Source organism: Triticum aestivum, chromosome 5B (genome assembly GCF_018294505.1).
Source record: "Triticum aestivum cultivar Chinese Spring chromosome 5B, IWGSC CS RefSeq v2.1, whole genome shotgun sequence".
Lineage (NCBI taxonomy): Eukaryota > Viridiplantae > Streptophyta > Magnoliopsida > Poales > Poaceae > Triticum > Triticum aestivum.
Window position 1 is genome coordinate 300,257,477 of NC_057807.1, and position 10,421 is coordinate 300,267,897.

The 10,421-nt window shown below is 41.0% G+C and overlaps 1 protein-coding gene across 4 annotated transcripts; it reads right to left on the bottom strand.

Annotated features, from left to right (window-relative positions):
- Window positions 1-1,305: 1,305 nt before the first annotated feature.
- On the bottom strand, window positions 1,306-8,017 carry LOC123111511 (protein BZR1 homolog 1). Of its 4 annotated transcripts, XM_044532317.1 has the most exons (8): window positions 7,524-8,017; window positions 6,750-7,220; window positions 6,194-6,363; window positions 4,632-4,868; window positions 4,226-4,493; window positions 2,757-3,181; window positions 1,689-1,767; window positions 1,306-1,591 (listed from the first exon to the last, which is right to left on the bottom strand). In XM_044532317.1, exons 3-5 carry the CDS (start codon window positions 6,359-6,361, stop codon window positions 4,245-4,247), a joined length of 654 nt encoding a protein of 217 aa, XP_044388252.1. In that variant the 5' UTR covers window positions 6,362-6,363; window positions 6,750-7,220; window positions 7,524-8,017; the 3' UTR covers window positions 1,306-1,591; window positions 1,689-1,767; window positions 2,757-3,181; window positions 4,226-4,244. The 4 variants fall into 4 exon arrangements, 1 of the variants encoding a protein (XP_044388252.1); XR_006454509.1 differs by lacking the exons at window positions 2,757-3,181; window positions 4,226-4,493; window positions 4,632-4,868 and having other exon boundaries at window positions 1,306-1,585; window positions 7,524-8,011; XR_006454508.1 differs by lacking the exons at window positions 2,757-3,181; window positions 4,226-4,493; window positions 4,632-4,868 and having other exon boundaries at window positions 7,524-8,011.
- Between the last annotated feature and the right edge of the window lie 2,404 nt (window positions 8,018-10,421).

Consider the following 10,421-nt stretch of genomic DNA (forward strand, 5'->3'; position numbering starts at 1 on the left):
GTAAAGTTGGCATGGTTGTTCTTTTTTAGCAAGTTTGAAACATGGTTATCATGATGAGAAACCTGGCCGTGCATCTTTTTCCTGCAAAAAAGAGGGAAAAGATAAGAAACCTAAGAAAAAAACATGTCTTTGTTGTGCATATACGGAGATATAGGGATGAGGAGGTATTAGGATAGCACATATGTTATTTAGCCCAGCCCACGTAGAGCAATGCCTGTGGCCCGTGAGGAGCTGAATATGAAACGGCAGGGGCGGATCCAGCGGAGACTATCTATCCCCTTCCTTTCGTTTCCTCATCAGCCGAGCGGTGCAATTTCTTACCTCTTTTGATTTCGGATTTGTCTGCATGCATGGATTTACTTTCCATTTATCTCGATCTTGCATCTCCCCTCTTTTTTGTGGCGATTCCCACCCCTTTTGTCTCGTTTTCTAGGCATTATAGATCTTGTGATGCGATCCTTTCTATTTAGGGATGCACTCATATGGAACTAAATTTCTGCAGTTATTCCAATGGTTATTTATAAGCTGACATTGTTTTGATTGAGAATCGATGGTGTCGTAGGTCAGTGCGATGGTTGAGCATGAGGGGATCTCGAACTGACCCTGTGGATACCAGTTCTGATGGAAGCATCTACTCTAAATAGAAGGATAATAATAAATTGAGGCTAACCTATGTGGCTAAGGTAAACAAAAAAGGAGAAGAACACACCATAATTCTTAAAGTACCTATCCTAGGATGCATTTGACCGCGGTACCATCCGAAAAGTCCTTCCTAATGCTTCTTAGCTTCTTTCCTTAGCTAATCGCCCTATTTTTGAGTTTTCGCTAATTTTAACAAGGTCCCTCTTACCCCCTTCACATAATAGGTAAGAAGGTAAGAGTTAATCAGGGACCATGTTAAAACTGCTCTTTAGTTTTTGTGACACCTTCTCAACCCGATAACAGTTCCACTGATAAGCTGATCTATGGGTTCAATACCCATAAATGTCAAGAGAAAAAGATCATGTGATGCATCTCAACTGATTGATTGTTTCATCTCTGCTAAGTCTTCAGAAGGTTGTGGAGCTCTAAATTTCTCTCGAATAGCCGCAATAGAAAAGAATAAACCATACCATACTCAAGTTGACCGGTGCAAAGCTCGTTAGAAAACAGAAACTTCAAAGGCCATATCAGGTAATATGCTGATAGGATTTAGAAAACAATGGCTGGGAAAACAAAAATATTTCGTAGTACAGAACAAGCCAACAAAAACATTTCAACACTAAAGTAAGACTGCAGCAAGCACAATGGTTACACTACACTGTTATACCAAATTGCTAATTTAGGTTATGCGGCTGATGGAACCAAACAATATATAAAGAATCTATTTTCAAGTACTCCCTCTGTAAACGGTCCAGTCCTATGAGGACATTACACATCAGTCAGAGTTCCATGGAGACGGTCTCCTTTCCTATACCTAACCTATGTATATATGCCTCCATGGAGATGGACGAAGACGACACGACCCACATCATGACAACACAGTTCTAGTTTCCTTGGTCCATTCCCTTGCTTCCCTTTAGGTCTCTACCTTGGTGTTGTCATGCTATTCCTGCATTCCAGTCTAACATTTAGCTAATATAAACTCACTGCTCTCTGTACAACAAAGCAGTAATAGGGTACAGAAGAAAAACTGGAACTTCACTTACCCACTGAAGTGTGTAAAGCCCAGCTCTGAATTTTCGGTTGCACCGCTCATCATCATCCATCTTAGAGAATAGGCAAAATCTGCAACGATATGAATGGCCTTAGAATTAACTGTTGCGAGAATAAAGGATGTACATCTACAACTACAGCAGAATTAACTGTTACGAATTTTTTGGAAGGAGTGAACACGAGCTTTGTAGTTCTATGTTTACTAGCTGAATGCCCGTACGTTGCCACGAGTCAAAAACGCATTATGATCAAATAATTTTTTGAATTAGAAAAATGCGTGTCGGATATGATAGGACTGGTTTTAATTCCTGGACAAATTGATTCTCTTCCTCTTATTTCTTCCTAGGCAATCGTCGTATGTCTTTAAAAACTCCCCCTTGCATCATTTTATACTCCTCACCCTTCCTTTCCCTTCACCTTTTTCCACAGTGCCGTGTGGGCAAGCCCTATTCAAAATCTTGTATTTTCATTTATTATGTCATCGATTCAAAATATTATTTGATCTCCTTTTTGAATGGAAACTTACAAAGTCATATCACAACTAAATGGAAAGAAACATGAGCTTCGATAAGTATAGAAACAAAGAACAAAATCATATTTTCTAAAAAAATAGACCCTCTCAAACAACATATAATACTCCCAAACCCAAAGTTAAATAGACCTACAAGAGATGTATGCTTAATGTAAAACATCTGACTTTTAGGTCACTCTCATAAAAGGTTATTTCTGCATCAATCAAATGACTGGGAGGAGCATCTTGAGTTCAAGCAGTTCTCTCTGAAGGCGTAGGTTGAGTTAAAGGTTGTCCTCTTTCTTCTCAAGAGGAACTCCTGACCTCGTTGAGAATATAAAGAAGCTTAACAAACCAAGCTCTATGTGCCCCCTATCTTGACCATGGACAAATACAAACTTTTGCAAAAAGAAAATACAAACTGAAAATTCAAAGACAGGATGTTAGCAATAGTTAGTTCAAACTCGTAGAACCCAAAAAGCAATAGTTAGTTTAAACTCTTATAGCCCAAAAAGCATATGGTTTGATCGCCTCCAAGTTTCAACATTACCTTGAGCTTTAGACATGCTTTCTGATTTTGTAGAGTTAGAGATAAAAGCTCCAAGCATGACTGAAATTTGAGAGTGATGTGATGAGTTAGGACTGACAGGAACATTCAGTAGGACAACCAACACAAAAACTACGACGACATACTACCATCACATGAAATATGTAAATGTGTGTGCATTATTTAGGTCCTCAACATCTTATCTCATGCTCTTCCGATTTCTTTTCTCCTATCCAAGCATTTCATTGCCAATCTATCAAAAAAAATAGCAGCTTCCCACGTAGATGGGGCCTTGGTCAGCAACGCGGCGGGAGTAGAAATCAGCCTTCAGGAAGTACTCGTCAAGCTTGATATAGACAATGACCACCTTGATTGATGACAGTAGCCCGTGAGAAGACGTCACACTCCGGCTTACCGCAGAAGTAATTCTGCACACATGAAGACTTAGAAAAAAAGAATGAATGTCTTAAAAAAATTAAAAGCTACACATATAAAAGTGTAAAAAGGCATAAGTGGGGAAAAATTGTGGAATAGCTCTGATGAATGCACATAAGACTATGCAGCGCTTTGATTATCAGAGAAGATTAAATTGTGGAAAAATTGTAATATACCCTTCACGATCATAATCAAATCCTGAGAAAAATAAAAATTGTTATCACCACAAGCCACATACAAGATGTCTAGAAAGCAAATAGCAATGGTCATTTTGACGGGAATCAAAATATGACACATTATTCAGAAAAAGAATTATAAGTTCAACGTGCAGGCAACATGAAACTAATTTATACACGCACAGTTGTCATGTGTACAACAGGCGCCATTTGAAAACAGAGTACTCCCCCAGTCCCAAAATAAGTATCTTTGATTTAGTACAGGTAGTACAGTTTTATAGTATAAACTGTACTAAACAAAATAAACTTATTTTGAGACGGATGGAGTAATCATTATCGGTATACATAGATAGTTCTTGGACAAACCGAAACCTACATGCAGCTGCAATCATGCATCAAAACTGCCAGTACAAAATACATATTTTGAATGTTGAAATTTTACGGTTTGGTAGCCATCTGCAATCATGCATTCATTCTCAGAATCATATCATGATTGAAAATCTTCCAATTTGGTAGTCTGCAGATTAATATAACAAGCAACGATTTGAGAGTTGGGAGACATTACTAATATGATTCACTTTTTACAGTGTAGTTTCACCATGATAAAAAAAATTCCCAATTTGGTAGTCTGCACATCAACATTACGAGCAACAATTTTCCACTTTTTACAAAGCAGTTCATGTAGAAGATGGCAGAGAGGATGTGGGTTTGACACTACTGATCATCTGCAGATTTTGAATGATACCTTTTAGACCTTGTGATTAAAAAAAGATGTTGAACTATTGGCAGAGATTCAAAATCAGTCAAGGATTAATTGATCAGCACCGTGATTCTACAACAAAGTGGTCAAATTTTGAGTACCTCCCAATAAGTGTTTGCTTCACCCCCTGCTGTTGGAGACCCGGAGCAGGGGCAGGTTGGGGAGGCCACGGAGGAATGGGAAGAGGTAGGCGGGGCTGGGGTTGTCGAGGCGCGTGGGGCTCGGGAAGCTGGATGACGCCGAGCTGGGGTGGTAGGAAGGCACCGGGCTCAGGAACGACGATGCACCGAGCAGCTGCGAGGACGAGCAAGGGCTCATGCCCACCGACGAGACCCCACCGAACGGCCCGGACGACGGCTGCTTGTATCCCTGCCATAAATCGAACCAAACAATCAGATCTACACATCCAAGCAAGGTTGGCCAGATCCAGGAAACAGAAGGAGAGAAGAAACATGGGATGGGGGGGAGGGGCGATCTCGATCCCGAGACCAAGAAGCGAGGCTTCACCTTGCGGTAGGTGGTGCCGTCATCCTCCACGACCCATTCGGCCTCGCGGCAGAGCTCCTTGAGGAGCTTGTAGCTGTCGAGCGCGCGGAGGCCGGTGAAGATCTTGGTGGCGATGGCCCGGCGCCGGCGCTCGCGCCGCTTGTTGTTCTCCCGCTCCTTCCACGTGGGCGTCCGACCCAACCCGGCGTCCGCCTCCGTCGCTATAGGAGGGAGGAGGTCGGCAGCGGTGATTCCTCTCTGGAGAGAATAGGGAATTGAGAGCGGGGGATTTGGGGAAGGGAGTGGGAGGTGGGATACGAGGACGTGGGGATGTGCGTTGTTTTTCTTTTTTTCTTTTTTCTTTTTCTCGTGAGCGGAGGGGCGGGGAGGCAGTCCGATTTTTCAGGAATCGTAGGAGGGTGGGGTGGAGAGGAGCGAGGCGATCGTGAAGGTCGAACCATCGTAGGAGGTCGAACCATCACGACGTTCGATTCTCCTTTAATAGTAGAGATTTTATGGAGCAGTACTGGCATTATTAAAAACAATTCTGTTAGTATTATCATTTTTCGGGTCTTCAAGAAACACATCTCTTCTGTGCTAGATCTAGATACGCCCCGAGCGCAGTATAAGTTATTTGAAATCATGGAAAAGCAACCTGAAAATTGTCTGAAGGCATGAAGACCAGAATTCAGAGTAAACGGTTGTAAAATACCAAGAAGCACTTCATGGAATATATTTGATTACTAAGCATTAATCAGTTAGCACTGGATGTCACCAAATAATGCACCCAACTGCGCACTGGACACCGGCTCGTGTCTGAGTTATCCCATGATCTCATAGGTATGCAATAGTTTAGGCAGAAAATATAGTTTGAATTGGATGTCAGGGCGATGTATCAACTAAAACTGCTTACTCATTTGTTCACCGCATAGAAGCAGGTAATCAACTAATAATAAGTCAAACTTGAAATGATGAACAACCGATCATGTGTATAGCTCCCGCTTCTTTCCATATTTAGCATGGTTCAGCTAGCCTTCTCTTCGCTATACACTCGACTTAACCAAACGTTTAAGCAAGGCACTTATAATAGGGCAACATCACAATAGTCCTAGTTATTAGGACAAGGTTCAAGTGTAGCTTAAAATATGAACAATAAACTGTACTTCTATTTCTCTTGCTCAAAATCACAATACTGCATTTGTTCCTATTTATTTGTGATCAGTGGCCATGTGCATGCCTAAACCTGAGATTATGATTCTTTTTTCGCTTCTGCCTACACACCTAAATCAAAATGGTAAGCATGCCATTTATTTACAAATCAACACCACATCAGTCTAATCTTCCAAGGGCAAGAGCCTAACATATTTTCAGAGATGCGCAATTCAGATCATGCAGTCACAAATAAATGATATGACAGTAAATCCATCCAATTTGCTATTCAATCATATACCTTCCATAATGATTTATCCCCTATATTAATCTTGCACTGAAAGTTACATACAGTGAGTGACATGTATGTTTATACACCAAGCTTAAAATCTGAAAAGAGCAAAAAACATCAACATTAATTTGCAGAGACACACCTGCTTGGTCAACGACATCCACGTCCACCTGGACATCCTCAACAGGTACTCACACACTTCCACCATCTTGCACCCGTCGGTGAAGTGCAGTGCCCCGGCACCGTGATTCTTGACAGCTTGCACCATCTCTGCGAGATGGCCGTGACCACCTTCAAGCTGCCTTGCCATCCCTGCACAGACAGATAAATCGATCAAGCACAATCTTGGAACTAGCCGAGAGTCGCAAGAGCACCCGCCCATGGTTCCTCTTCTTGTCCGTAAACCCAATCTCACTCATTTAAACCTCTAAGTAGTGCTCTCTCATGGAAGAAGTCAGGTTATTAAATGTACAATATAGTTTCGTCAAAAGAATGTACAATATAGCAACCAACCATAGGTGAGCGTGAATCATAAGATTGCATTCTTATAGCTGGGTTGATGTGGTTTTTCACCCATTTGTTTAGCTACAGCAATATCATTAGTGTATAAGTAAATGATGCATCTGGGCAAACCAACTCTTTAGGTAAGCTATTCTGACAAAAAAAATCTTCTGGGGGAGACAACTATTGGCACATACCAGACTAATTTACAACCATATCATCATCAGTATTTAAGTAAAGGATGAATCTGCATGACAAGGAAGCACCTCATAGTGTCAATCAGAAGTATCGCAAAATAATCAAAAGAAAGATCATATGTATAATCAATTAGTAGAAACGTGATCATGCTTATGGAGCAATGGGACCAACAAAAGGAACACTTTCTTTAGTAAGTATAAGTTTTTGCTATGAAGCACCATATAACAACACATATACGTCGATATGGAAACAAGCACATAGGATATGGCAATTTTTAAAAACAGCAGTACAAAGATACAACAAGTATATATGAATAATTAATAAAATATGTTTGCAAAGAAGACAATAAATAATCAATGCATGAGATGAAATAAGATCAGAATACTGCCCCATTTGTTGACTGAATGATCATTAATTTCCCCAATCAACATAACTGAATATCTCATGTGTCTTTATGTCACTGAACTTCCCTGGCCAGCAAAGCAGCAACATCAACAGGTTAGCCACAACAAGCAGTTTACAATAAACCATGATACAAGCATTATACAAATATATATACAGCAAAGCACCGGCATCAGGCCATCAGTGGATCAACACCCAGCGACAAAGCACCCAATAGCAAGCCAGCAAGCACGCACACAGCAAGCAAGAACGCACGCACACAGTGAGCAAGAACATACGAACGCAGCACGACAGCAGCAAGCACACACACATCACACATGTAATAAGCAGGGCAGGAGGAGCAGGTAGAGAAGGGATTCAGAGGAAGTAACCTTGCTGGGGATGGGATTCCTGGCGGCAGTGGTGTAGTTGACTCGCGGTTGCAGCTTGAGACGACAGTCAGGGTGACTCTAGGCGGCGTGGACATGCAGGCCCCCTCGATCCAATCCGCTGCTCTGCTCTTGTAAATCAAGCGACTTATCCTTACCTCCTCCCGGCTGCACCTCTTTGGATGCTGTGCACCTGCGGCTACATCGGGCTACTCTTCGATGGTGAGCCTCCTCCCATGACAACATCGTTGGGCTGGGAAGCCTTCGTAACCACCCCATCTTGACGACCCAGCACTGTCCCTGATCTGCCAGAACAGCGACCTGTGCACGAGCGATGGGAAGGCGAGGAGGAGGAAGGGGTGTGGTGGTGGAGTAGCTGTCGGCGGTGGGGCTCCTAGGGCAGAGGCCGTGGAGACGAGGGAGGAGGAAGAGGAGGGAGGAGGGAGGGAGCGTGGAGGCGGACGAGGGAGGGAGGAGTGAGGGGCGTGGGGGCTGTGGATTGGGGCTAGGGTTCGCACGGTTGCCCAATGGGCTCTGTGCAAGGAGAAACCAATCACACCCGTCCACTCCACACCCAGCCAACACAATACGACCCCACCAACAAATTGGCCCACCGGTCATACTCACGTGAAAGAAATAACAAGGTGAAACATGTGGTGAATATCTAACGGCCGAGAAGAGCCAGGTGGGAATTTTACCGCAATCCAACGACAGCGAAAGCACCAAATCGGGGAAGCTCTGTGAGGCAGAGTTGGCTAGCGTTCTTTTATGTTTAAATAAATGCAATAGATGCTTAGCTATAATTGTAAAACTTCCAAATTGAAAATTTGGGATGTTACACATAAATATTGAGATTCAAGTGATTCAAAGAAATAGTCTATAGTTTGACATAAAATATAAATACTCAAGCATACCAACAAATAATCATGTCTTTTCATAATATCAATGCTAAAGAAAGTTATCCCTAGCTCGTCATGCTAAATAATTGATCCATTCATAAAACACACTCAATATTAACTACATCCAATGCACAAGTATGACAATAGTGCTCCCCAATTGGTGCTTATAAGAGAAGGTGAAGACTCAAATTAAAAATAAAAATTGCATAAACGTATAATGAATAGGCCCTTCGCAGAGGGAAGCAGAGATTTGCAGAGGTGCCAGAGCTCAAAGTTTAAAATAGAGAGATAAAAATTGTTTTTGAGAGACATGCTTTTCCTGTCAACGTCACGACCAAAAGTTCCCAACATCTTCCATGCTAGACACATTATAGGTGGTTCCCAAACAAAAAATAAAGTTCATTTCCTTTCCACCATTCTTTCACAACCCATGGCTAGCCGTATCCACGGGTGCCTTCCAAATTTCAACTTTCCAAGGGACTTATTATTATTATTGATTCATTATGGGTCTGGGCATCCCTATTACCTGCGACTTTCTCGTGCAATGATAAGTGAATAAACACTCATCGTGAGAATAACCTGCCTAGCATGAAAGATATTGGCCACCCCGTGTCGCTTCATGAGCGGTACGGGCACACAAAATGCAAAATTATTTTGAATGATTAGAGTTGGCACATGCAAATTTACTTGGAACGACACGTAAATACCGCATATAGGTATGTATGATGGACTCATATGACACAACTTTAGGTTTAAGGAGTTGGATGCACAAGCAACATTCTCGCTTAGTACAAATGGAGGCTAGCAAATAGATTGAGAAGCGGCCAACCAAAAAACAAAAATGGTCATAAGCATGCATTGAACATAACTAACATTGAATAATGCACCATAAATAGGATGTAACTTTATCGCATAACTTTGGACTTTACGTGCATGCATAGGGAATCACAAACCTTAACACCAATATTCTTACTAAACCACAACAACTCACTAGTACCACTCACATATTATCATATTCATATCACAAAACTATTGCAAGGAATCAAACTTATCATATTCAGTGATCTATATGAAAGTTTTTATTATATCCTTCTTGAATATCCATCACATTAGGACCAAATTCATATCTTGTGCATATTACCATCACTATTATCAACTCTCAAAATAATATAAGTGAAGCCTGAGCATGCATGTATTTCTTCAAAATATAATCACCGCCGTGTTCAAAAATATATAAGTGAAGTACTAGAGTAACTGCCTAGCTAAAAATATATAAGTGAAGCACAGAGAGTATTCTAACAAATCACTATAAATGTGTGTCCCTCTCAAATAGGTGTGTCCAGAAAAGATGATTGTGACAAACTAAAAAGCAAGCAAAGAAAAGACTCATATAATACAAGATGCTTCAAGCAAAACTCATATCATGCGATGAATAAAAATATAGTTCTAAGTAATATTATCGATGGTTGGTAGAAGAAAGAGGGGATGCCTTCTGGGGCATCCCCGAGCTTAGGCTCTTGAGAGTCCTTGAATATTACCTTGGGGTGCCTCGGGCATTCCCAATCTTAGGCTCTTGTCACTCCTCATTCCTTCATTCATCGTGGTTTCACTCAAAACTTGAAAACTTCAGCACACAAAACTCAACAAAACCTTCATGAGATCCATTAGTATAACAAAGCAAATCACCATTTTAGGTACTTTTGTAAATCCATTCATTTTTATTATTGAATTATTCCTACTTATTCTAATTTCTCCATGGCTTATACCCCCTGATAAAATCCATAGTTTCATCACGCAAACAATGCAACGAAAATAGAATCTGTCAAAAACATAATAGTCTGTAGTAATCTGAGTTATGATTATACTTATGTAACTCTAAAAATTCTGAAAAAATAGAAAACATGGGAAATTTGTATATCAATCATGTGTAAAAATTCAGGTCAAAAACATGTTCCACTGAATTTAAAAAAATTCTGCTACTAGGTGCAAAAGTTCCTTTCTT